The 27,782-nt window shown below is 37.7% G+C and overlaps 1 protein-coding gene and 1 non-coding gene across 4 annotated transcripts in view; both read left to right on the forward strand.

The window, feature by feature from the left end:
• Positions 1-27,782, forward strand: part of ZFYVE9 (zinc finger FYVE-type containing 9) — a 155,637-nt gene that overhangs the window by 62,634 nt on the left and 65,221 nt on the right. The window contains exons 5-7 of one of the 3 annotated variants that reach the window (XM_042248141.2): positions 16,741-16,840; positions 19,271-19,447; positions 21,110-21,279. In XM_042248141.2, the coding sequence (XP_042104075.1) occupies positions 16,741-16,840; positions 19,271-19,447; positions 21,110-21,279 (447 nt within the window). The remainder of the gene's footprint in view (positions 1-16,740; positions 16,841-19,270; positions 19,448-21,109; positions 21,280-27,782) is intronic. The other 2 variants (XM_042248145.2, XM_042248146.2) reach the window with 2 other exon arrangements.
• Positions 3,463-3,569, forward strand: LOC114111006 (U6 spliceosomal RNA). The gene has a single exon (XR_003587136.1). It is a non-coding gene; the product is annotated as a U6 spliceosomal RNA (small nuclear RNA).

Consider the following 27,782-nt stretch of genomic DNA (forward strand, 5'->3'; position numbering starts at 1 on the left):
GATGCCATTTATATATTTTTGATTTTTTTTTCCTTTGGCTTAGAAGACAGATCCAAAAAAAAAATTGATACAGTTTGTGTTAAAGAGTGTTCTCTGTGTTTTCTTGAAGTCTTATACTTTCCAGTCTAACATTTAGGTCTTTAATCCATTTTCTTTTTGTAAGTAATGTGAAAAAAAATTCTAATTTTATTTTGTAAAATAAATGTAGCTGTCCAGTTATCCAGCACCACTTATTGAAGAGACTATCTCTTCTCCTTTGTATATTCTTGCTTCCTTTGTCATAGGTTAATTGATATAAGTATATGGGTTTATTTCTGGGCTCTCTATTCTGTGTTGATCTATGTGTCTTTTTTTGTGCCAGTACTATGCTATTTTTTAAACAACTTTAAATTTTGTATTGGAGTATACCGATTAACAATGTTGTAATAGTTTCAGGTGAACAGCAAAGGGATTCGGCCATACATATACATGTATCCATTCTCCCCCAAACTTCCCTTCCATCCAGGATGCATAACATTGAGCATAACATTGAGCAGAGTTCCTTGTGCTGTGCAGTAGGTCCTTGTTGGGTATCCATTTTAAATATAGCAGTGTAGTACTCTGCTATTTTTATGACTGTAGCTTTGTAGTATAGTCTGAAGCTAGCACCCCAACTTTGTTCATTTTTCTTAAGATTGGTTTGGGAAGTCAAGAGTTTTTTGTGGATCCATATAAGTTTTAGGGTTGTTCTAATTTGGTGGAAAAATACCATGGTTATTTTGATAGGGATGGCATTAAGTCTGTAGATTGCTTTGGGTAGTGTAGTATTTATCAGTATTGCTTCTTCTAATTCATTTCTTCAGTTTCTTCCTTTCTTCAATATCATCTTCAGTTTCCTTCATCAGTGTTTCATGGTTTTTAGAGTCTTTCACCTCTTTGGTAAGTTAATCCTAGATATTTATTGTATTTGATGCCATTTTAAACAAGATTATTTTATTGCTTTTTCTCTCTGGTAGTTCATTATTAATTTATAGAAAAGCAACAGATTTCTGTACATTAATCTCATATCCTGCAACTTTACTAAACTCATTTATTCTAGTAGCTTTTCAGTAGAGACTTTCAGTTTAGTTCAGTTCAGTTGCTCAGTCATGTCCGACTCTTTGTGACCCCATGAATCGCAGCACACCAGGCCTTCCTGTCCATCACCAACTCCCGGAGTTCACTCAGACTCATGTCCATTGAGTCAGTGATGCCATCCAGCCATCTCATCCTCTGTCATCCCCTTTTCCTCCTGCCCCTAATCCCTCCCAGCATCAGAGTCATTTCCAATGAGTCAACTCTTCGCATGAGGTGGCCAAAGTACTGGAGTTTCAGCCTTACCATCATTCCTTCCAAAGAAATCCCAGGGCTGATCAATGCAAAGAAATAGAGGAAAACAACAGAATGGGAAAGACTAGAGATCTCTTCAAGAAAATTAGAGATACCAAGGGAACATTTCAGGCAAAGATGGGCTCGATACAGGACAGAAATGGTATGGACCTAACAGAAGCAGAAGATATTAAGAAGAGGTAGCAAGAATACACAGAAGAACTGTACAAAAAAGATCTTCACGACCAAGATAATCACAATGGTGTGATCACTCACCTAGAGCCAGACATCCTGGAATGTGAAGTCAAGTGGGCCTTAGAAAGCATCACTATGAACAAAGTTAGTGGAGGTGATAGCATTCCAGTTGAGCTATTTCAGATCCTGAAAGATGATGCTGTGAAAGTGCTGCACTCAATATGCCAGCAAATCTGGAAAACTCAGCAGTGGCCGCAGGACTGGAAAAGGTCAGTTTTCATTCCAATCCCAAAGAAAGGCAATGCCAAAGAATGCTCAAACTACCTCACAATTGCACTCATCTCACATGCTAGTAAAATAATGCTCAAAATTCTCCAAGCCAGACTTCAGCAATATGTGAACTGTGAACTTCCAGATGTTCAAGCTGGTTTTAGAAAAGGCAGAGTGGAGACTTTAGGGTTTCTCTATATGTAGAGTCATGTCATCTAGTAATAATGACAGTTTTACTTCTTCCTTTTCAATTTGGATGCATCTTATTTCTTTTTCTTGTCTGAATGCTGTGGCTAGGACTTCCAATACTATGTTAAATAGAAGTGATTGGGAGTGGGCATCCTTTGTCTTGTTCCTGATTTAAGAAGGAAAGCTTTGAGCTTTCACCATCGAATATGATGTTAGCTATGGTCCTTGGCTTCCATGGTGGCTTTAGTGGTAAAGAATCCACATTTAGTGCAGGATACTTTGGGATTTGTTTGTTCTTCTTTTTCTAATTGTTTTAGATTGTAGTTTAGTTTGTTTGAGGTTTTTCTTATTTCTTGAGGTAGGCCTATATCACCATAAACTTGCCTCCTAGAACTGCTGTTGCTGCAACTCAGAGATTTTGGAATGTGGTGTTTCCACTTCATTTGTCTAGGGTATTTTCTGATTTTCTCTGTGATTTCTTCATTGATTCATTGGTTTTTTAGTAATGTGCTGTTTAGTCTCCACATGTTTATGTTTTCCCCATTTTTCTTTCTGTAGCTGATTTTTAGTTTCATACCATTATGATTAGAAAAATGCTTGAAGTAATTTCTATCTTACATTTGTTGAGACTTGTTTTGTGACCTGGAATATAATCTGTCCTGGAGAACCTTCCATATGCACTTGAAAATAATGTATTTCTGCTTTTCTGGATTGGATGTCTTGTAGATGTTTGTTAAGTTCAAATAGTCTAATGCATCCTTTAAGACTGATGCTTGCTTATTGAATAGACCTTTCTTTTTTTATAGCAGAAAAATTGGGCAGAAAGCACACCTCCCCTCAAGTGGACCTCATTATTGACATCTTGTACTAGAGTAGTACATTTGTTGCAATTAATGAACCAATATTGATACATTATTTTATTAACAATAATCATATAAAAGAAAAACATATTACAGTTTTGTTAGCGTTTGCTCCTTGAATTTTACAGTTCTATTGGTTTGATAAATGCATGTTATCTATCTTATTATCATATAGAAAGCTTATACCACCCTGGAAGTCCCTTGTGCCCCGGTTATGTATCCCTCCCTTACTTTATCTGAACCCTGGCAACTACTGATCTTGGCCCTGTAGTTTTTGCTTTTCCAAAATGTCTTTTATCAATGGTTGGTATCATACATTATGTTCGCTTTCAAACTGGCATTTTTGACTTAGAAATATACATTTAAGATTCTTCCCTAACTTTTTAAAAAATTGAGTATAATTGACATATAAGGATGTATTACTTTCAGGTATACAATATAATGATTAGATATTTGTGTGTATTGTGAAATGATCACCATAATAAGTCCAGTTAACATCTGTACCATACATAGTTACCAAATTTTCATATGATGAGAACTTTTAAGATTACACTCATAGCAACTTTCAAATTTGCAATATAGTATTATTAACAATAGATGGGTGCTTGCTTCGGCAGCGCATATACTAAAATTGGAACGATACAGAGAAGATTAGCATGGCCCCTGCGCAAGGATGACATGCAAATTCGTGAAGCGTTCCATATTTTTGGATTCATGTCAATGTATGGCAAAACCAATAAAGAATTGTAAAGTAAAATAAAGTAAAACTAAAAAAAAAAAGAAAGTGAAAAAATAAACAATAGACAGGATGACAAGCACTACACCCTATGATTTATGTAGTTTATAACTTCAAATTTGTGTCTTTTTAGCATCTTCATCTCTTTTGCATATATTGCCACCTTGGCAACTACCACCAGACTATTCTCTGATTTAATGAGCTCATTATTTGTTGTTTTGTTTTGATAGTAGAGTCCACGTATAAGTAAGCTCATCCAGTATTTGCTATCTCTGACTTATTTCACTAGCATAATTCCCTCAACTTGCATCCATGTTGTTGCAAATGTAAAGATTTTATTCCTTTTTTTTTGTGCTGAATAATAGTCCATCAACAACAGAATGGGAAAGACTAGAGATCTCGTCAAGAAAATTAGAGGTACCAAGGGAACATTTCATGCAAAGGTGGGCTCGATACAGGACAGAAATGGTATGGACCTAACAGAAGCAGAAGATATTAAGAAGAGGTAGCAAGAATACACAGAAGAACTGTGCAAAAAAGATCTTCACGACCGAGATAATCACAATGGTGTGATCACTCACCTAGAGCCACACATCCTGGAATGTGAAGTCTAGTGGGCCTTAGAAAGCGTCACTACGAACAAAGTTAGTGGAGGTGATGGAATTCCAGTTGAGCTATTTCAGATCCTGAAAGATGATGCTGTGAAAGTGCTGCACTCAATATGCCAGCACATTTGGAAAACTCAGCAGTGGCCACAGGACTGGAAACGGTTAGTTTTCATTCCAGTCCCAAAGAAAGGCAAAGCCAAGGAATGCTCAAACTACCCCACAATTGCACTCATCTCACATGCTAGTAAAGTAATGCTCAAAATTCTCCAAGCCAGGTTTCAGCAATATGTGAACCGTGCACTTCCTAATGTTCAAGCTGGTTTTAGAAAAGGCAGAGGAATCAGAGATCAAATTGCCAACATCCACTGGATCATGGAAAAAGCAAGAGAGTTCCAGAAAAACATCTACTTCTGCTTTATTGACTATGTCAAAGCCTTTGACTGTGTGGATCACAATAAACTGTGGAAAATTCTGAAAGAGATGGAAATACCAAACCACCTGACCTGCCTCTTGAGAAATTTGTATCCAGGTCAGGAAGCAACAGTTAGAACTGGACATGGAACAACAGACTGGTTCCGAATAGGTAAAGGAGTACATCAAGGCTGTATATTGTCACCCTGCTTATTTAACTTCTATGCAGAGTACATCATGAGAAATGCTGGGCTGGAAGAAGCACAAGCTGGAATCAAGACTGCCGGGAGAAATATCAATAACCTCAGATATGCAGATGACACCACCCTTATGGCAGAAAGTTAAGAACTAAAGAGCCTCTTGATGAAAGTGAAAGAGGAGACTGAAAAAGTTGGCTTAAAGCTCAACATCCAGAAAACGAAGATCATGGCATCTGGTCCCATCACTTCATGGGAAATAGATGGGGAAACAGTGGAAACAATGTCAGACTTTATTTTGGGGGGCTCCAAAATCACTGCAGATGGTGACTGCAGCCATGAAATTAAAAGACGCTTACTCCTTGGAAGAAAAGTTATGACCAACCTGGATAGCATATTGAAAAACAGAGACATTACTTTGCCAACAAAGGTCCATCTAGTCAAGGCTGTGGTTTTTCCAATGGTCATGTTTGGATGTGAGAGTTGGACTGGGACTGTGAAGAAAGCTGAGCACCGAAGAATTGATGCTTTTGAACTGTGGTGTTGGAGAAGACTCTTGAGAGTCCCTTGGACTGCAAGGAGATCCCACCAGTCCATTCTGAAGGACATCAGCCCTGGGATTTCTTTGGAAGGAATGATGGTAAGGCTGAAACTCCAGTACTTTGGCCACCTCATGTGAAGAGTTGACTCATTGGAAATGACTCTGATGCTGGGAGGGATTGGGGGCAGGAGAAGGGGACGACCGAGGATGAGATGGCTGGATGGCATCACGGACTTGATGGACGTGCGTCTGAGTGAACTCCGGGAGTTGGTGATGGACAGGGAGGCCTGGCGTGCTGCGATTCATGCGGTCGCGAAGAGTCAGACACGACTGAGCGACTGAACTGAACTAAACTGAATAGTCCATCATGTGTGTGTGTGTATACACATATACATACAAAAACACATACCAAAATTTCTTTATTCACTTATTGATGGACACCTAGGTTGTTTCCATATATTGACTATTGGAAATAATGTTGCAGTGAGCATGGTGGTGCAGGCATCTATTTGAGTTATTGATGTTGCGTTCTTTGGATTAATACCTAACTTTGGAATTGCTGGGTCATATGATAGTTACATTTTTAATTTTCTGAGCATCCTCTGTACTGTTTTCTGTAGTGGCTGCACCAATTTTCATTTCCACCAACAGTGGACAGGGCTCTCTTTACATCCTTCACAACATTTGTTGTTTGTTTTCTTTTTGATAATAACCATTCTGACAGGTATGAATTGATATCTCATTGTGGTTTGATTTGCATTTTCCTGATAATCAGGGAGCATCTTTTCACATACATGTTGGCCCTTCTTATGTCTTCTTTGGAGAAATTTCTGTTCATGTCTTTTACCTATTTTTAATTGGATTGTGTATTTTCCTCCTGTTGAGCTATATGAGTTCTTTGTACATTTGTAATATTAACCCCTTATCAGATACATGACTTGAAAATATTTTCGCATTTTCCATACTGTCTTTTCATTTTGTTGATGGTTTCCTTTACTGTGTAGAATCTTTCTAGCTTGGTATAGTCCCACTTGTTTATTTTTACTTTTTTGGTCATTGTGAAAACCAGAGTCATAGAACCTCCATGTCTTTTTGTGACATGATAACTCATTTCTTTTTATTGCTGTGTAGTGGTGTGTTGTATGGGTACACCACAAGTTTGTTTATTCATTCAGCTATTGAAAGACATCTTGATTGATCTAGTTTTTGGCAATTATAAGTAAAGATGTTATAAATATTTGTGTGCAGGCTTTGACTAGATGTATGTTTTTCATTTGGCCCTGTATAAATATATAGGAGCATGATTACTGGAGGGTATGGTAAGCCTGTGTTTCTCTTCATAAGTGTTAGTAGCTCAGTCGTGTTCGACTCTTTGCGACCTCATGGACTGTAGCCCACCAGGCTCCTCTGTCCATGGAATTCTTCAGGCAAGAATCCTGGAGTGGGTAGCCATTTCCTTTTCCAGGGGATCTTTCTGACCCAGGAATCAAACCCAGATCTCCAACATTGCAGGCAGATTCCTTACTGTCTGAGCCACCAGAGAAGCGCTTCTTTTCATAAAAAACTGCCAAATCGTCTTCCAAAGTGGCTGTACCATTTTTGCATTCCCATCAGCAGTGAATGAAAATTCTTGTTGCTCCACATCCTCACCAGCATTTGGTCTTGTCAGCTTTGGATTTTTAGACATTTTAATTAATTTATTTATTTGGCCACGGTGTGTGGCTTGTGGGATGTTAGTTCCCCAACCATGGATTGAATCTGGGCCCTTGGCAATGAGAGCTTGGAGTCCTAACTGCCAGACAGGCAGGGAAGTCCCAAATTTTAGACGTTTTAATAGGTGTAGTATCTCATTTTTGTTGTAATTTGCAACTCTAATGACAGGATCTTGAACATCTTTTCTTTCACCTATTTCCCATGTGTATCTTCTTTGGTAAAGTGTCTGTTTAAATCTTTTGCCTATCTTTTAATTGGGTTGTTTGTTTTCTTTTTTAAGATAATTTTACTTATTTGTTTTTCGCTCTGCTAAGTCTTTGTTGCTATGAGAGCGTTTTCCTAGTTGTAGTGAGTGGGGGCTACTCTTTAGTTGCGATGCATGGGCTTCTCCTTGTGGGGGCTTCTCTTATTGCAGAGCACGGGCTCTAGGCACGTGGACTTCAGTAGTTGTGGCACGTGGGCTCAGTAGTTAGAGCTCCTGGGCACTAGAGCACAGACTTAGTAGTTGTGGCACACGGGTTTAGTTGCTCTGCAGCACATGGGATCTTCCTGGGTCAGGGATCAAACCTGTGTCCCTTCATTGGCAGGCAGATCCTTTACCAGTGAGCCATCAGGGCAATCCCATTTTCTATTTGCTTATCTGTTAATGGGGAACAATAGATATAAAAGTAAGAAATAGATACTTTAAATAGAATATTGTATAGTAAGTTAGTTTCCCTCATACTCTGCCTGAAAACCTGCCTGTCCTATCTTTTCACTGACATTATGAGTCTAGCCATTCTGGCGTGGTAAAACAGGATCAAGTGTGCTGGTTTCATCTTGAGTTCTAATGAAGCTGGGAAATGTTTTCCATAGAAAAGACTGAGGACTAAAAATCAGCCTAACCCATGTCATAGCACTTATCATACAGTATTATCTTTGACCTTCTCCCTCATTGGTCTGTAAGGACCTTGTGATTATGATTCTGTTTGTGTCCCCAGCATTTGGTGCAGTACCTGCTACTTACAAAGCGCTCAGTGAATGTTTGTTAATGAATAAATGAATCCCAGACAATTTCTTTATTCAATAAACACCGAGTGTCTGTCACTGTGCAGGGTGCTGGTTTATACTAATGGCATTGTGATCCATATTCTCATGTAAAGATTAGTGGGAATAACCAAAAGCAAACAAACAGAATTTCAAATTGTGATGAGGCCTATTTAGGAAATTAACAAGGAGGGATACTGTATAAGAGGGACGGGGGAGGAAGGTCTGGGTAGTCCTCTGAGAAGTGGCATTTTAGGTGATACATGAAATTTGAGGAGTCAGTCATCAGAACAGGAAGCAGAATGCTTTAGGAAGAGTGAACATCATAGACACAGTCTCTGAGGTAGGAAAGCACCTCTTCAAGAAACTGAAAGGAATACAGTGTGGTTAAAGTACAACAAGTAAAAGAAACCACATAAAAAGAGCTTAGAGAGGGACTCAGGGAATAGATCACTGGGCTTTGCAGGTTATGTAGGGAATTCAGTGAGAAGCCGTGGGGATGCCCGAGCTCATCTAGTGAAGAGTGGACAGAGGGAAGAGAAAGGGCCCAGGCCTGAGCCACTGAGAGAAGAAAGACTCAGTACAAGTGACTGAGAAAGAGTGGCCAGAGAGACAGGTGGAAAACAAAGAAAATGTGTTGTCTTGGAAGTCAAAAGAAGAATGTAGTTTGTCAAAGGATGGGGACTATCACCTGTGTAAAATGCTGATCAAGGTCAATAAGATGTGGACAGGGAAAGGACCATTATACTTGACGACAGTAGGGTCATTTATAAAAGCCGTCTTGATAGAGAATGCTTTTTTCTATTCTATGAATACAGAAGCAGGATGGGTTAAAAGTGGGGATTTGGTTGAAAATGGAATAAGAAGTGAAGGGACTGAGAGATCCTTTTCAGATTTTACTGTTAAGGGAGAACAGAAAAAATTGGAGCAATTATTAAATGAAGGTGGTGATTATGGGTGAATTTTTTTAAGGATGGAAGATACTATTGTGTTTATATAACATCATGAATGATCTTCTAGACAAGTTGTTTTAGAGGAAAAAGGGGATTAATCAAAGGAAGAGAAAAAATTTTGAGAAGGCCAAAGAGATGAATTTGTGCATTTATTGAGTGTTAGGTTTTCAATAAGGGTAAGAAAGAGAAGGTAGGGAATTTTTTTTGTATTTAGGTGAATTTTTATATTTAGTGGTGAAAGCATTAAGAAATTTCTAAATTCTTGCCTCATATTTCATATCGAAAATATAAATATTGAGAGAAGGTGAAATAGGGCTAGATGATGAAGGTTTCAGAAAATTGTTAGTTATTTTGGAGTGGGAAAGTAAATCCTAGTAGAAAATTGAAATTTTCATAGCCCTGTAAGACTTTGTATTAAACTTTCAGCCAAATTGTACTAGTCCAATCCATTCTTGGGATAGGGTCAGTATTTGTCTTTGGAGACATTTTTAAATTGTTACATTGTCTTTGCAATAAAAGCACTTTCTATTGGAAAAGCAAGGAAAGTCCTAAAGGGCCCATCTATGTTGCCATCTATTCATCTATTTCCATTTATTTGTTTACTCATTGATTCGTTCAGTGAGCATTATTTATTGCTTACTGTTCTGTTTTTAATTAAAGAGAGGCAAAAACAGTATAAGAATGGTCACTGTATGAAAACATACTGCTCATATTTCTGTAGATGACAAAGCTTTAGTATATGAAATATAATAAGTAACAAAACAATTACAAAGTTGCAGATGCTTTGCAGTTGGAGGCAGATTGATGATGATGGTGGTAGTGATGGCGAGAAGAATGAGATAATGTTCTCATTTAATATTTATTGGATGTTTACCATATGCCAGACACTTCTAAATGCTGATTATGTTATCTTATTTAGTATATGGTAACTCTTTAGGAGATAGCTAGTGTTATAATCCATATTTTGCAATAGGTTTAAAATGATTAAGTAACCTGTTCAAAATCACACAGCAGATAACTGAGTTAGGATTCTAACTCAGACTCTCTGACTTGCAGAGTCCACACTCCAAAGCAATTTGCAGTGGTTTTAGGAAAAAACAGAATAAGAGAATGGTGGAATTGAAGTCCTTAGTACTAGGGCCACTTCTCTAGCAACACCTGGACTGTGACCACACAGTTCCTGGGCAGCCAGCTAGGAGGGAATCAGAAGGGAGCTAACATTTATTTAGTACATGCTCAGTATTTTGTTTATTATCTAATTTAATCTTTCTAGTAAACCTGTGTAAACGGTGATATTATCCCTACTTTACAATTGAAGAAACTAAGTGGAACTAGAAACCAACCAAGGCTTTTTTTTGGCTGTATAATTCATGCTTTTTTCCCATAAATGTGATGGAGAGGGTAAAAATTAAAAACCTAATAGGTTTATTGCATAGACATCACCTGGACCTTTGAGCATTTAAAGGTAATAATTTTTGTCCATTGTTGGCTCCTTTTTTCTCTGTTTCCCCCTGCAGAGTTGAATGACAGTAGTATCAATACAAAAAAAAAAAAACTATTAATATGTTGTACTTTTATACACTTTTATACTTAATTAAAAAAGAAGGGTGAAGAAATCCTGATTTGTATTTTGCTAGATGGCAATTTTTTATTTTAAATAAAATTATACATTAAGTTGCAAATTACTTTTGAATAACTTGACTTACACTCAGTTTTGTTTACCGCTGAGGATTTTGGTGGAGAATACGGCATAACCTTTTAAGATCCTGAATTAAAAGAACTTTAAAATAATCTGTTGGCTTACAATCTCAGGATCAGTTTTCTCAAGATTTTTTTGTCCTCTGGTCTTAAAACATAGCCACTTGGTTATGCTTCTTGGGAAGCAGCAGCAGTAGCTGCTGCTGCTGCTAGAGGTAGTTAATTTCTCAAACTGCAGTTGTGTTGAATTGTGGTGTTAAGCGCATTGTAATAAGCTGTTGTTTTTCAGTCATTAAGTTGTGTCTGACTTTGCCACCCCATGGATTGCAGCATGTCAGGTTTCCCTGTCCTTCAGTATCTCTGGGGGCTTGCTCAACTCATGTCCGTTGAATCAGTGATGCCATCCAACCATCTCATCCTCTGTCACCCCCTTCTCCACCGGCCCTTAGTCTTTCCCAGCATCAGGGTCTTTTCCAGTGAGTCAGCTTTTTGCATCAGCTGGCTAAAGTATTAGAGCTTTAGCATCAGTTCTTCCAATGGATATTCAGGATTAATTTCCTTTAGGATTGACTGGTTTGATCTTGCAGTCCAAGGGATTCTCAAGAGTCTTCTCCAACAACACAGTTCAGAAGCATTGATTCTTCGGTGCTCAGTCTTCTTTACAGTCCAACTCTCACATCTCTACATGACTACTGGAAAAATCATAGCTTTGACTATACGGATGGCAAAGTGATGTCTCTGCTTTTTTATACGCTATCTAGGTTTGTCATAGCTTTTCTTCCAAAGAGCAAGCGTCTTTTAATTTATAGCTACAGTCACTATTCACAGTGGTTTTGGAGCCCAAGAAAATAAAATCTGTCACTGTTTCTACTTTTTCCCCATCTATTTGCCATAACGTGATGGGACCGGATGTCATGATCTTAGTTTTTTGAACTTTGAATTTTAAGCCAGCTTTTTCACTCACCTCAATTCACCCTCATCAAGAGGTTCTTTAGTTCCTCTTTGCTTTCTGCCATTAAAGTGGTATCATCTGCATATCTGAGGTTGATATTTCTCCTGGGAGTCTTGATTTTCTGGCTAGTGATTCGTCCAGCCTGGGCTTTCCTATGATATACCCTGCATAAAGGAGTTAAATAAGGAGGTTGACAGCATACAGCCTTGACGTACTCCTTTCCCAATTTTAAACCAGTCTGTTGTTCCATGCCCAGCTCTAACTGTTGCTTCTTGATCTGCATGCAGGTTTCTCAGGAGACAGGTAAAGTGGTCTGATATTCTGTTTAAGAATTTTTTACAGTTGGTTGTGGTCCACAGAGTCAGAGGCTTTAGCTTACTTAGTCAGTGAAGCAGAAGATGTTTTTCTGGAATTCTCTTGCTCGTCTATGATCCAAAAGATGTTGGCAATTTGTACTCTTATTCCTTTGCCTTTTCTAAATCCAGCTTGTAGATCTGGAAGTTCTTGGTTCACGTACTGTTGAAGCCGAGCTTAAAGGATTTTGAACATTACCTTGCTAGCATGTGAAATGAGTGCAATTGTACGGTACTTTGAACATTCTTTGGCATTGCCTTTCTTTTGGATTGGAATGAAAGCTGACCTTTTCCAGTCCTGTGGCCACTGCTGAGTTTTCCAATTTTGCTGGCATATTGAGTGCAGCACCTTAAAAGCATTATCATTTAGGGTTTTAAATAGCTCTGCTGGAATTCCAGCACCTCCACTAGCTTTGATCGTAGTAATGCTTCCTAAGGCCTACTTGACTTCACACTCCATGTCTGGCTATAGAATAGTAACCACATTATTGTGGTTATCTGGGTCATTAAGACCTTTTTTGTATAGTTTTTCTGTGTATTCGTGCCACCTCTTCTTAATCTCTTCTGCTTCTGTTAGGTCCTTGCCATCTGTGTTCTTTATTGTGCCCATCTTTGCATGAATTATTCCCTTGGTATCTCCAAGTTTCTAGAAGAAATCTCTTGTCTCCCCTTCTGTTGTTTTCCTCTATTTCTTTACATTGCTCACTTAAGAGTTTCTTAACTCTCCTTGCTGTTCTCTGGAACTCTGCATTAAGTTGGGTATATCTTTCCCTTTCTTCTTTGTCTTTCACATCTCTTCTTTTCTCAGCTATTTGTAAGGTCTCCTCAGAGAACCACTTTGTGTTCTTGCATTTCTTTCTCTTTGGGATGGTTTTGGTAACTGCCTCCAATACAGTGTTTCGAACCTATTATGTAGCTTACTAGCTCTATGACAGAGTAGTTTTACTTCACGTTTATTTAACTCTGTTAATTATGAATGAATGCTTTCATAGAATTTATGAGTTTAGATGAGATAATACATGTATGTTAAGTGCCTAGTATTCATATAGTTTCCTGTGAACCTGAGCAAGTCATTTAATGATCCAAATTTAGTTTCCTCTGATAGAAAATAAGGTAATATAGCTCCAGTTCTCCCTATACCACAGAGTTGTTTTGATAATGGGAAGCCTCTGAAAATGTAAATTGGTAATCGTGGTAACTAGGTAGATTAATTATACCTAGTAGAAGAAGAGGTGATTGCTCTCACTTTGTCTTTAATAGGACCTCATCTCTTGTTTCAGTTATGTAAGATACAGGATACTTATTGGCCATAAAAACTGGACTAGTAAAATTTGCACTGCTGGGAACACCTTTCTACCTGTATGAAGTTCTCTCTGATAGGGATTAATGAGTTCTCAAGAAAATAAATCTTAACAGGGAGCTAAGGAGATTCTTGTTGCCTGGTATGGAAGGGAAAAGAAGTAAGATTGTCGGGAACCAACCCTGGAAAGTGGAAATAAGGTGCTGGAAATTGGCATGGCCAATTTTTGGTGGCCTAGTTTGATTCCCTATAGCTGGGGCTGTGCTTGCTTTTATGGTTAAACTCTGTATTTTGATCTTTCCTGGCTTGCGTAGCAAACCAATGAAAGCAGCTGGTATGATTATTATTCCACGCATAAGGGTAGTAAAAAAACAGAAGTGAAAGCCCAGAATTCCCAGTCTTTGTTTATTTCACCTGCTATATTGCCTCTTCAAACAGAAATAGCAGATGTTACTAATCTAAACACTCATGTTATGTGTTTGTGGATAGGAATTTTGCCTAAGAACAGCTTAGATTTTTTTCCCCTCCTATATATTTGCTTCCCTGGTGGCTCAGCAGTAAAGAATCTGCCTGCAGTGCAGGAGACGGACATGTGGGTTTGATCCCTGGGTCAGGAAGATCCTCTGGAGGAGGGTATGGCAACCCACTCCAGTATTTTTGCCAGGAAAATCCCATGGACAGAGGAGCCTGGCAGGCTACAGTCCATGGAGTCACACAGAGAGAATGCACTGGTCATAGTAAACACCTTTTTTCAACAATACGAGAGATGACTCTACACATGGATATCACCAAATGGTCAGTACTGAAATCAGATTGATTACATTCTTTGTAGCTAAAGATGGAAAAGCTGTATATAGTCAGCAAAAACAAGACCTGGAGCTCACTTTTGGCTCAAATCATCAGCTCCTTATAGCAAAATTCAGGTTTAAATTGAAGAAAGTAGGGAAAACTACTTGGCCATTCATGTATGACCTAAATCAAATCCCTGATAATATAGTAGAGATGACGAATAGATTTAAGGGATTAGATCTGGTAGACAGAGTGCTTGAAGAACTGTAGTTGGAGGTTCATAACACTGTACAGGAGGTGGTGACCAAAACCATCCCAAAGAAAAAGAAATGCAAGAAGGCAGAGTGGTTGTCTGAGGAGGCTTTACAAATAGCTGAGGAAAGAAAAGATGTGAAAAGCAAGGGAGAAAGGGAAATGTATAACCAACTGAATGCAGAGTTACAGCAAGAAGAGACAAGAAGGCCTTCTTCAGTGAACAATGCAAAGAAATAGAGGAAGACAACAGAAGGGGAAAGACTAGAGATCTCTTCAAGAAAATTGGAAATATCAAAGGAACATTTCATCCAAAGATGGGCATAATCAAGGACTGAAATGAGAGAAGCAGAAGAGATTAAGACGAGATGGCAAGAATATACGAAGAACTATACCAAAAAAAGATTTTAATGACCTGGATAATCACGATGGTGTGGTCACTCACCCAGAGCCAGACATTCTGGAGTATGAAGTCAAGTGGGCCTTAGGAAGCACTGCTGCCAATAAAGCTAGTGGCAGTGCTGGAATTCCAGCAGAGCTATTTAAAATCCTAAAAGATGATGCTATTAAAGTGCTACACTCATTATGCCAGCAAATTTGGAAAATGCAGCAGTGGAAAAAGATCAATCTTCAATACTAAAGAATGTTCAGACTACCGGCCAATTGCACTCATTTCCCATGCTAGTAAGGTTATGCTCAAAATCCTTCAAGTTAGGCTTCAGTTGTATGTGAACCAAGAACTACCAGATATTCAAGCTAGACTTAGAAAAGACAGAGGAATTAGAGATCAAATTGCCAACGTTTGCTGGATCGTAGAGAAAGCAAGAGAATTCCAGAAAAGCATCTACCTCTGTTTCATTGACTATGCTAAAGCCTTCGGCTGTGGATCATAACAAGCTGTGGAAAACTCTTCAAGGGATGGAAATACCAGACCATCTTACCTGTCTCCTGAGAAACCTGGAGTCAAGAAGCAACAGTTAGAACATTATGTGGAAGACTGACTGGTTCAAAATTAAGAAAGAAGTATGACAAGGCTGTTTATTGTCACCCTGTTTATTTAACTTGTTTGCATAGCACATTATGTGAAGTGCCGGGTTGGATGAGTTATAAGCTGGAATCAAGATTGCCTGGAAAAATATCAATAATCTCAGATATGCAGATAATATGACTTTAATGGCTGAAGCTGAAAGAGAAGAGGAACTAAAGAGTCTCTTGATGAGGGTGAAAGAGGAGAGTGAAAAAGCCAGCCTAAAACTCAATATTTAAAAAGCTAAGATCATAGCACCTGGTCCAATTACTTCTTGGCAAATAGAAGGGGAAAAGGTGGAAGTAATGACAGATTTCCTCTTCTTGGGCTCTAAAATCACTACAGATGGTGACTGCAACCATGAAATTAGAAGACGATTGCTTCCTGGCAGGAAAGCTAAGGGCTTCTCAGGTGGCACTAGTGGTAAAGAACCTGTCTCCCATTGCAGCAGACTAAGAGACCTGGGTTTGATCCCTGGGTTGGGAAGATCCCCTGAAGAAGGGCATGGCAACCCACTCCAGTATTGTTGCCTGGAGAATCCTATGGACAAAAGGAGCCTGGAGGGCTACAGTCCATGGGGTCACAAAGAGTCGGACACCACTTGGTGACTGAACAACAATATTGACTCTAAACAGAAATAGCAGATGTTACTGGTCTAAACACCCAAGTTGTATGATATTTTGAACAGAAATTTTGCCTAAAGACAGCTTAGATTTTTTTCCCCCGCCGTGTATTTGCTTCCCCAGCGTCTCAGTGGTAAAGAATCCTTCTGCAGTGCTGGAGACATGGGGCATGTGGGCTCTCTCCCTGGGTCAGACATGACTAAAGAGACTGGGCATGTATATATTTGCTGTGTAGTCTTGGCTAAAAATTTCTGTTCTCAGTCAGCAATTTAACTTTCCTTATTTTTGACAGACATGTTCATCTCTTTTTGCTTTTGAATACGGTCTCCACACCCAGCTTCCTCAATTGCATTTTCCTTTGAAGTTTTTAGGACTTCCCTGGTGGCTCAGACAGTAAAGTGTCTGCCTATGATGCAAGAGACCTGGGTTCAGTCCCTGGGCTGGAAAGATCCTCTGGAGAAGGAAATGGTAACCCACTCCAGGACTCTTGCCTGGAAAATCCCATGGATGGAGGAACCTCGTAGACTACAGTCCACAGGGGTCCATGGGGTCACAAAGAGTCGGACACGACTGAGTGACTTCACTTTGAAGTTGTTAGTGTTGTATTAATATGGTTTCCTGACCACAGTGTTGATCAGTATTGGTTTATTTCCTTTATACTGTGATCCTAAGTAAATTTAGTATGTTCTTTTTCCTGCAGGTTTTTTGTGCTTCCTGCTGTAGTCTGAAATGTAAACTGTTATACATGGATAGAAAGGAAGCTAGAGTATGTGTAATCTGCCATTCAGTGCTAATGAATGGTAAGTATTAAAACAGGTTGAATTCACAGTTACTGAAACAGAACAAGAGAATGCCAATGAAAAAACTCCTGATTTTTCCTGCCTTGCTCTTCAAGTTGCTCACCTTCTCAAATGTCATAACTTTAACAGAAAAATTTGAAAATATCTTAGTATTTCAGAATTCCTGTGCCTAGTTTAATGAATAATTGCTAAATTCAGGTAAGTTTTGCAGGAAGAATGGAAATTTTTGTGGAAATCTGGTGCTACATTGCTGTTAATGTTCCTGTGAAGTAACTGGAGTTGGAGGGGGAGGGGGCTATTGACCACTAAATTGATGAAATATTGAAACTGGCTTGAGGTTTTCCTTTCAAGGGAAGAATTCTGTTTCTAGGGAATACCTTAATGACTGAATATATTCTTATTAACACCTTGGTCCACTCATCTTATGAAAAATAAATATTTTTAGCATCTAGGATCAAAGAAAATTGCATTTTTCTATCATTTATCACCTTAGTACCAGTTAGATTTGTTATGAGGATAATGATTTCGAATTTGATAATGATTTCGAATTCTTATATGGTAAAAGAATATGGCCAGGAAAAGGTAAATATAGCTTATCCTGTGTTCACCTTTTGCAGGACTGGAAATAAATCCAAGGGCATTTTAGTTAAAACCGAACAAACCAACCAACCCCCGGAGTATTCTTGTAAAAAGATAAAATAAAGTTGATCAGACTATTTGGTGTTTTCTCTTTGAGTGCATCTTTGTACAGTTGCCAGAACAGTTACTAATAGACGTGAAATGTTGGAGTTAGATACCAGTGCTGCTTACGCCAGGATAGTGTGGCTCCTGGAGGCTGAAACTTATCTGCTCAAAGTCCCTCCTGCTCTTTGTGTCTGCGTTGCTCATAGTGATGTTTTCCTGTTGCTGGCTTATTAACCTATTGCATGTTATTTAATCTGATCTTTTCTGATTTCCTATGATCCACCCAGTTTCCTCCCATTTCTGAATTCTTATAATTTTGATCAAATATGAATTCATTCTCTTTACTCTTAAGGGTCATTTTTCAGATGGTGGTTATTTCACTCAGTGATCATTTCATTGTCAGATATTTATTCACAGATAATAGCATGCTGCTTAATTACAGTACACAATACCTCTTTTATTTGATGAGGTCTTCCAACTTGATAGCTTGTTTTTTTAACTTGGCATAGCTAAAGATGAAGGAAATGGCAGAGGATTCATATGGAATACTTACTTTTTTTATTAAGCCAAGGATGCCCTTAACAGGGGATCCTAAATTCTTCTTTTCCTGGTTTTTCCAGCCTCTTTCCTCTCGCATGGCTTAGCCTGGTCTTTTACTGAATATTTAATTTGATGCTTTTCGGTGTTCCCTGTCCCTTTTTCCCTTTCTCCTTTTCTCTTCCTTCCCTCTTCCTGCCAGTGCTTTCAAAGGAACATAACTGTTGTTTCGAGCTTTGTCCTGCAGTTTGGAGGCAACAAGTATTCAAAATCTTGTGGATCATTCTTTGATGCAGAATGAGATTTTTTAAAAAACGCTCCAAAAATTGGGTGATTTTATTCCTGAGCGTGTGATATTACCTGAACCTAGATAATAAAATTTATATATTTCATTTCTGTAGCATCTTTCATCCTGTTTACTTTGAAGACAATAATTGATATGTCAGTATTTAGTTAGTAAAATTATGGAGTATACAGAACCTTAACACATTTGTGATCATTCATACTGGTTGATGGCACTTACATGATATTGGCACATTTTCATGTTCAAATGGGTCCTGTGCTTTTGAGACACAGGAGATTTCACAGAGATGTGAAATGGTTGTTCTTGTATACTTTTACACAGGGTAATGATTGCACAAAAGGAAAATTCACAGAAATGTTAAGATGTTTTCTTCTGAGCTTTAGGCTTCAGAATTTTTCAAATGAGATTTTACTTCAGCTGAGAAAAGCCTAAAAATCTAGAATTGAAACAAAAAATATCATACAACAGAGTTTTGCTCTTTTAGCCCCTGATTTTTTTAAAAAATGCATTAAATATTAAACCTGCCCCACCACCAGAAATGTCTAAATGCTATCCCAATTGTAAATCTTTAATAAGTTTAAAATTATTTTACTCCCTCTTAAGGTAATGTGTGGTCCTCTTTAAAGGAGCCAGGAGCCTATCATTAACCTCAAGACTAATCTGCTATCAGTCTGTATCAGAAATATCATGTAATTCTTATTTGTTGCTTCCAAATAGTTTACTTAACTACATGGTCTCCTTTACTGAATAAAATCACCTATCTCCTTAATACCTTTATTAGCTGGAAGAGAGACATACTATGAGTGTTAATGAGGAGGAACTACATTATTTATCCAGTATTGTGGAGGTCTTGATGTCCATATTTTGCAATCCATTCACATTGATTGTGTCTGTATTTGCTTTAGCTCAAGCCTGGGAGAACATGATGAGTGCCTCAAGCCAGAGCCCTAACCCTAACAATCCTGCTGAATACTGTTCTACTATCCCTCCCTTGCAGCAAGCTCAGGCCTCAGGAGCCCTGAGCTCTCCACCTCCCACTGTGATGGTACCTGTGGGAGTTTTAAAGCACCCTGGAGCAGAAGGTAGGGGATCATGTGCTATTCTCTCTCTTTTTCCTCACCAAGTTCCTCTGAAAAGGTGCTGATGTGATTTTACATCACAAGTCTTTAACACTGCAGATAAGTCCCTTTGGGTGGTTATTAAAGCGGAAGCACAGGTGAGAAATGTCTTGAGACTATTTCTGGGCAAATAAGGAATAATATTGTATTGCCTAATATTTTGGAGGCACCTCTAAAAATATGCCAATACCCTCTCCCACTTAAGAATGGAGTAATTACTTTGTTTTTACTTGAAAAGAGTTGAAGAATTTGAAGTCAGCCTGAAAAATCCTAGCCTCATACCTACCTTAGTATTCTTTGTAGGACTTTAAGAAGTGATAAAAATGAGAATTCTTTTTTCTGAACAGCCCATTCTAGTATTGATTTTTGGAATATATATTGCCATTAAAAAAAAATCTATCCATATAAAAATGTGAAAATACTGTGTTAGGTGCACAGATCTTTATAAAATCAACCCTTAATTCTGATGATATCATATGATAGATGGAAAATTATAGACTCAACTTATTTTAGTTTGTTATATCTTTATGATAATAGTTTTGTTAGATGAAAGGCACTTTGTTAAGTTCAGGGGATTATGAATAGCAAAAATAGCAATTATTTATTTCTTTAAAATGATCTTGTCAGTAAGTCTCCCTTAATAATTAAACTCTGTCTTCTTTCATTAATTTTATAACTTTTTTGTCTAGCAATATTCCCTTCCCCTTGCTAAAAAGCCCCCCTCCCCTTTTGAAGATCAAAAACTTCTATTGACATTATCATACTTTTCCCCATTTCCTCCTCTTTTCAGATCATCCCTTAGTCATTCTCGTGTTTTAATGAGCTCAGGTTTTCTTTCTTAAAATCTTTATCCTCTTTACATCTTTTGTTGTTTTTGTTGTTCTTCCCTAGTTTCTCTTTGTTTTCACTGTTTGAATTGATTTTCAAAACTGGATTTGAAGAGATCATTTTTCTGGACTGAGTTTTCCAGCTTTTCCCCATCCTTTTACTAAAATGCAGAGTACTTTCGCACTGCCAGATCAGTCTTTTTCTTTCTCAGCTACACTTCAGCCAAAGATCTGGTCAGTTTGCTTCCCAGTTCTTTCATATCTGTGCCAGCTCTTCTTTTATGAGTTAATGATTCTTCAACATTCTTCAGGGCATCTTTTGCTCTTTCAAAATGCTGTATCACTTTTCCAGATAGATACTTTATTCCTACAGAAACTTCATACTTTCTGGAGATGTGGACGTCTATTTCTAGATATTTTTTCCCTGATGTTTATTTCCTATGCACTTCAAACATTTTCCTTAGTTTATCTGTTTGTGTTAACAGGACAGAGTATGTGACAATCATAGGTGTGTTTAATATTTTAAAGCAAAGTGTTTTAAATCTTTAAAACTATGTTTAAAGATTATAGAATTAATGGATTATAGAAGTAAGGAATATATTTAATTATAGAAGAAAGGAATATATTTAAATGTGTATTTTATTAACTGATAACCACTTTTATGCAGTCACAGTTATGTTTATAATTATGCTAAGTAGTGGTTTCTTTGTACATCTGAAATTGGTGACCTTCTCTTCTTGGTGTTAGAAACCCTACCAATGTCACAGTGATGCCTGTTTTATTTTTCTGGCTCCTCAAGTGGCTCAGCCCAGAGAGCAGAGGCGAGTTTGGTTTGCTGATGGGATCTTGCCTAATGGAGAAGTTGCTGATGCAGCCAAATTAACCATGAATGGAACTTCCTCTGCAGGAACCCTGGCTGTGGCACACGACCCAGTCAAGCCAGCAGCTACCAGTCCTCTACCAGCAGAGGTAAGAAAATAAAACAACTAAAAGTGAGTACTTTCTTTTCTCAGCGTTGTGCTGCCTCTGTCTTGCCTTTTTCCTGATTGAGTGACCTTTCTGTGGAACCCTATAGACTTTTGATACAGTTTCGTACATGTGTGTGTGCGTGTGTGTGCCTGCTTGTGTGTGCATTTAGGGGTAAAATAAATGTGGCAAAATCAGTTGTTCTTGTTGCTCTATATTTGGAAATTTTTTCAGGAGAAAGCTTCTTATAAAAATTGTTCTTGGGTGAGCTCAGCCTACCACTGTAGCTATAGGTTGTGCTGGGGGGAATCCTGGTCCCTTCATAACACATATACCTGTGTGTTCAGTCACTCAACCGTGTCTGACACTGCAGCCTCAATGACTGTAGCCTGCCAGGGTCCTCTGTCCATGGAATTCTCCAGGTAAGAATACTGGAGGTGGTTGCCATGCCCTCTTCCAGGGGATCTTCTCGATCCAGGGATTGAACCTACATTTCCTGCATCTCTTGCGTTGCAGGCGGATTCTTTTGCTGTCAAGGCACCAGGGAAACCCTGGTCCCGGGATACACAAGCTTTTTAAAAGCATATTTCCCAGGTTCTGTGATAGCCTCCAAGAAGTTGCTGTGTTGAGGAAGGGCCAGGAAATAGGAAGATGGCCGAGGAATTAATCTGTCCCTTTGTCTTCAGTCTGAGTATCTCTGCTCTTTTCTGGTCTACCTGTAGCATTCCCATGTAAGATTTTTAAAAAGGGATTCTGAAGCTTAAAAATAAGTTGAAAATCCACTGACTTAATGGGAAAGATTAATTTAGTTTATCGAGCTCATACTGTGTGGTCACATTCACTTTGTCTCTAAGGATATACTGGTCACAATTTGGAGGTTTATTTTCAGAAGGGGACAAATATTATCTTCATTTTTTTTGAGTCCGTGAAGAATAGAGCCACCTAGGACCATAATTAGAAAGTATACACATAGGATTGTTTATACAGTGAGTCCTGATCTTATTATTATTTGCCCATTTAATACGGTGGTCAAGATTACAATAAGGTGATTAATTCCAGCTATGTGTGTTTGTCTTTTTTTTTTTTTAAGTAAAGTAAGAGGATCAGAATTTGGATAATGTTGCTACTTTTCAAGTTTTTTATGGTTACTATTTATTTATATTTATGTTCAGTAATATTTTTCTAGAAATTTACATGATTTTTGGATTTGGTTGTAGTTGAAATTGCATGTTATTAAGATTAAATTTATTGACACACAGAGCTAAATTTCCTTTTTGGTGAAAGTACAGTGAACCATGTCACTGTCTTCAAGTATTCCTAAGTCTGTTTGGGGGGATTTTTCTATGGCTGCAGAGGACAATAGCAAGAACTATGACTGATTCTTCTTTGCATCTATACAATGACTTTGTCAAGAAAATGTATTTTTCCTACAGTTGTTTATGTGGAAAAATTTCAAACCCACAGCAGAGCTGCAAGAATAGTACGTGGATGCTGATATACTCTTTAGCCATGTTCACCCGTTGTTGCCATTTTGCCACATTTGCTTTACCTCTACACACACACATACTTTTTTTTGAGGAACCATTTGAGGATTAATTGCAGTTTGTCACTTTAATACTTCAGCCTATGTTTCCTGAGAACAAGTCTTTTTTTTTTTTTAACTTAAGTACAATTACATGAGAAACAAATTTAACATATAATTCTATTATCAAGCATATTGTTCATATTCAGATTTCTCCAGTTGTTCCATGATGTTCTTATTCTTTCATTTATACAAATGTATGTATATATATTTTATATATATAATTTTTTATTAAAATATATATTTTTTTAATTAGGATTCCATCAAGGATCACAGTTCTATTTAGTTCTTAGGTTTCTTTGATTTTCTTTCATTGAGAACAGTTCTCCCAATTTTTTTTCTCTTTCACATCATTAATATTTTTGAAGCATTTAGGCCATATTTGGTGTAAAATCCTTAATTTGTGTTTGTTTTTGCCCTCATAAATAGTTTCAGTTTAAATATTTTCAGCAAGAATGATACTATCATAAGTGATGGTCATTTTTTACTGGAACGCATCGAGAAGTATCAGTTTATAATTGGTTAAATTGATGTCTCTTGTGTATGTCCACTGCAAAAGTGCTTTTCCTCTTTGCAATTAAAAAGTAAAATGAGGGTGGTGCTTTGAGACTCTGGGTGTCCTGTTCTCCTATAGTCTTTCAGCCAATGGTCTTATTGCCCTGTGAGACAATCTTACCTGAATCAGTGATAACTATGGTGATTATTCAGTAAAGATTATAGTGTTTTTCTTTCTGTGAAACTTACGTGATAGGTTCTTAAAAGATAAACTTTTTGAATGAATGGGCTAGCTCTAGTGAATGACTGTTTTAGTGAAACAAAGTTCAGGTCATTAAGAGAAACTAAAACAAGTTAGTTATTTCTGTCCTCTCACATTGTTCAATACTCTGTTTTAATGTTTGTCTGATAAAATGAAGGGAAACAAATTCTTTAAGGCCAGAGTTGAATATATTTTTTTCATTTTTATGACCTAGTAGAGTGCCTGGCACTTATTTAAAAGATGCTCAGTAAATGAAACAAACTTCTTTTCACAGATATTTAAATAGAGGCCAGATGACTATTTCTTATAATATTGAAAGGTGGATTTATATATCATTAAATAACAAGTTGAATGAGGTTACTTTATTTCCTGTATTAGCCCTTTAGATCCATAATATTTAGCCAATAAAATTTTCCAAATTTCATTACAGAGTGGTGTACTGAGAACACTGCAAAATTTTTAGCAAAAACCCACTAAAAATTTATAGTCCTAAGTTATAGTTAATATAGACAAAAATACATTAACACCTGGGTTTTTTTAAAAATTTTTATTCAAGTATTATATATATATATATATATATATATAATGAAGTGCTTAAGGAGCATTAATCTTTGGGATAACATCGATGAACATACATATATGTGTGTGTGTCTCTATATATACATATGGACACACACATGTAACCACCACCCAGGTAAAGATACACATATTTCTGTCACCATAGAAGTTTCCTTCATGCCCTTTTTCTGTCAATACCTTCCCCCTTCACCCCCGACCCTGGAAAATAAACATTATTCTGACTTGTATCACCACAGATTTGTTTTGCCTGTCTTTGAATTTCATATAAATGGAAAAATATAGTATATAATGTTTTGTGTCTAGCTTCTTAAACTCTAATTAATGAGATTTATCCATGGTGTGTGCATCAAAAGTAAATATTTTTTTATTGCTGAGTAATGGAGAAGGAAATGGTAACCCACTCCAGTATTCTTGCCTGGAGAATCCCATGGATGGAGAAGCCTGGTAGGCTACAGTCCATGGGGTCGCAAAGAGTCAGACACGACTGAGCAACTTCACTTACTTACTTACTTAATGTTCCATCATATGGCTATGCCACAATTTATCTGTTTTCCTATTAATAGGCATTTGGATTATTTCCATATTTGGGCTATTTGAATAAAGCTGCTATAAACATTTTTTAAAATGTTGAACAATTTTTATGTGCTTTTCCTTTAACTCTTTTAAAGCTTTCTTTTTCAACAGTTGAAGTATTATTGATTCACAGTGTTGTATTATATATAGCAAAGTGTACAAAGCGTACAACAAAGTGATTCATTTATGCATGTTATATATTTATATATTCTTTTTCATATTCTTTTCCATTATAGATTATTACAAGATACTGACTATACAGTAGGAACTTGCTGTTTGTCTATTTGATATAAACTAGTGTGTATATGTTAATCCCAAACTCCTAATTTATCACCTCCTCCTTTCCCCTTTGGGGAAAGCTTGTTTTCTAAGTCTGTGACTCTATTTCTGATTTATAAATAAGTTTATTTGTATTACTTTTTTTAGATTCCATATATAAATATGTGACATTTGTCTTTCTCACTTCCTTTAGTGTGATAATGTCTAGGTCTATCCAAGTTGCTACAAATGGCATTATTTCATTCTTTTTTATGGCTGAGTAATATTCCTGTGTGTGTGTGTGTGCGTGTGCGTGTGTGTGTGTGTGTGTACACATATGCACATGTGTGCATGATTCTTTGAGACCTTATGGACTATAGCCCACCAGACTCCTCTGTCCATGGGATTTTCCAGGCAAGAATACTGAAGTGGGTTGCCCTTTCTTCCTCCAGGGATCTCCCTGACCCAGGGATTGAACCCATGCCTCTTATGTCTCCTTTACAACTAGCACCTCCTGGGAAGCCCTCTGTGTGAGTGTATTTGTGTGTGTGTGTATCTGTATCTTCTTTATCCATTCATCTGTTAGTGGATGCTTAGGTTGCTTCTGTGTCATGTCTTGGCTACTGTAAATAGTGCTTAAAGCTTCTGTTTCTTGCTTAAGTTGTGAAACATATAGAGAGTTCAGTTCAGTTAGTGGCTCAGTCGTATCCGACTGTTTGCAGCCCCATGAATCGCAGCACGCCAGACCTCCCTGTCCATCACCATCTCCCGGAGTTCACTCAAACTCATCTGCATCGAATCAGTGATGCCATCCAGCCATCTCATCCTCTGTCGTCCCCTTCTCCTCCTGCCCCCAATCCCTCCCAGCATCAGGGTCTTTTCCAATGAGTCAGCTCTTTGCATCAGGTGGTCAAAGTACTGTAGTTTCAGCTTCAGCATCATTCCTTCCAAAGAACACCCAGGACCAGTCTCCTTTAGAATGGACTGGTTGGATCTCCTTGCAGTCCAAGGGGACTCTCAAGAGTCTTCTCCAACACCGCAGTTCAAAAGCATCAATTCTTCAGTGATCAGCTTTCTTTACAGTCCAACTCTCACATCCATACATGACTACTGGAAAAACCATAGCTTTGGCTAGATGGACTTTTGTTGGCAAAGTAATGTCTCTGCTTTTAAATATGCTATTTAGGTTGGTCATAACTTTTCTTCCAAGGAGTAAGCGTCTTTGAATTTCATGGCTGCAGTCACCATCTGCAGTGATTTTGGAGCCCAGAAAAATAAAGTCTGACACTGTTTCCACTGTTTCCACATCTATCTTCCATGAAGTGATGGAACCAGATGCCATGATCTTCGTTTTCTGGATGTTGAGCTTTAAGCCAACTTTTTCGCTCTCCACTTTCACTTTCATCAAGAGGCTTTTTAGTTCCTCTTCACTTTCTGCCATAAGGGTGGTGTCATCTGCATATCTGAGGTTATTGATATTTTTCCCGGCAATCTTGATTCCAGCTTGTGCTTCTTCCAGCTCAGCATTTCTCATGATGTACTCTGCATATAAGTTAAACAAGCAGGGTGACAATATACAGCCTTGATGTACTCCTTTTCCTGGAACCAGTCTGTTGTTCCATGTCCAGTTCTAACTGTTGCTTCCTGACCTGCATATAGGTTTCTCAAGAGGCAGGTCAGGTGGTCTGGTATTCCCATCTCTTTCAGAATTTTCCACAGTTTATTGTGATCCACACAGTCAAAGGCTTTGGCATAGTCAATAAAGCAGAAATAGATGTTTTTCTGGAACTCTCTTGCTTTTTCGATGATCCAGCGGATGTCGGCAATTTGATCTCTGGTTCCTCTGCCTTTTCTAAAACCAGCTTGAACATCAGGGAGTTCACAGTTCACTTATTGCTGAATCCTGGCTTGGAGAATTTTGAGGATTACTTTACTAGCATGTGAGAAGAGTGCAATTGTGGGGTAGTTTGAGCATTCTTTTGCATTGCCTTTCTTTGGGATTGGAATGAACACTGACCTTTTCCAGTCCTGTGGCCACTGCTGAGTTTTCCAAATGTGCTGGCATATTGAGTGCAGCACTTTCACAGCATCATCTTTCAGGATTTGAAATAGCTTAACTGGAATGCCATCACCTTCACTAGCTTTGTTCATAGTGATGCTTTCTAAGGCCCACTTGACTTCACATTCCAGGATGTCTGGCTCTAGATGAGTGATCACACCATCGTGATTATCTTGGTCATGAAGATCTTTTTTGCACAGTTCTTCTGTGTGTTCATGCCACCTCTTCTTAATATCTTCTGCTTCTGTTAGGTCCATACCATTTCTGACCTTTATTAAGCCCATCTTGCATGAAATAGTCCCTTTTAATAGCTCTCTGAGTATATTCTTTTAAATTGTCAATTAAGTGAATTTAAACCCACTCAAGATGTATTCTGCAACATTTTACTTTATTAAGTTTAGTTAATGTGATCTTCATATTGATGCAAAGAAAAATAACTTGAAGTTTAATTTCATTACAAAGTAAATGAAAACTATTATCAAAGTTAATTTTTAAAATTACAATATAATCTATATAACATAAAATTTGCCTTTTTAATCATTTTAAATTACATTTACATTATTGTATAACCATCATCCCAATTCTCAAAGTTATTTTGAAAAAGCCTATCACTAAGACTTTAAGTAGATCCAAAGGTGTAAATGTTCAGAAAGTATAAGATAATATTGAGATTTTGTTTCTGTTGCCACTACTGATTT

The sequence above is a fragment of the Ovis aries genome, chromosome 1 (assembly GCF_016772045.2).
Source record: "Ovis aries strain OAR_USU_Benz2616 breed Rambouillet chromosome 1, ARS-UI_Ramb_v3.0, whole genome shotgun sequence".
Classification (NCBI taxonomy): Eukaryota; Metazoa; Chordata; class Mammalia; order Artiodactyla; family Bovidae; genus Ovis; species Ovis aries.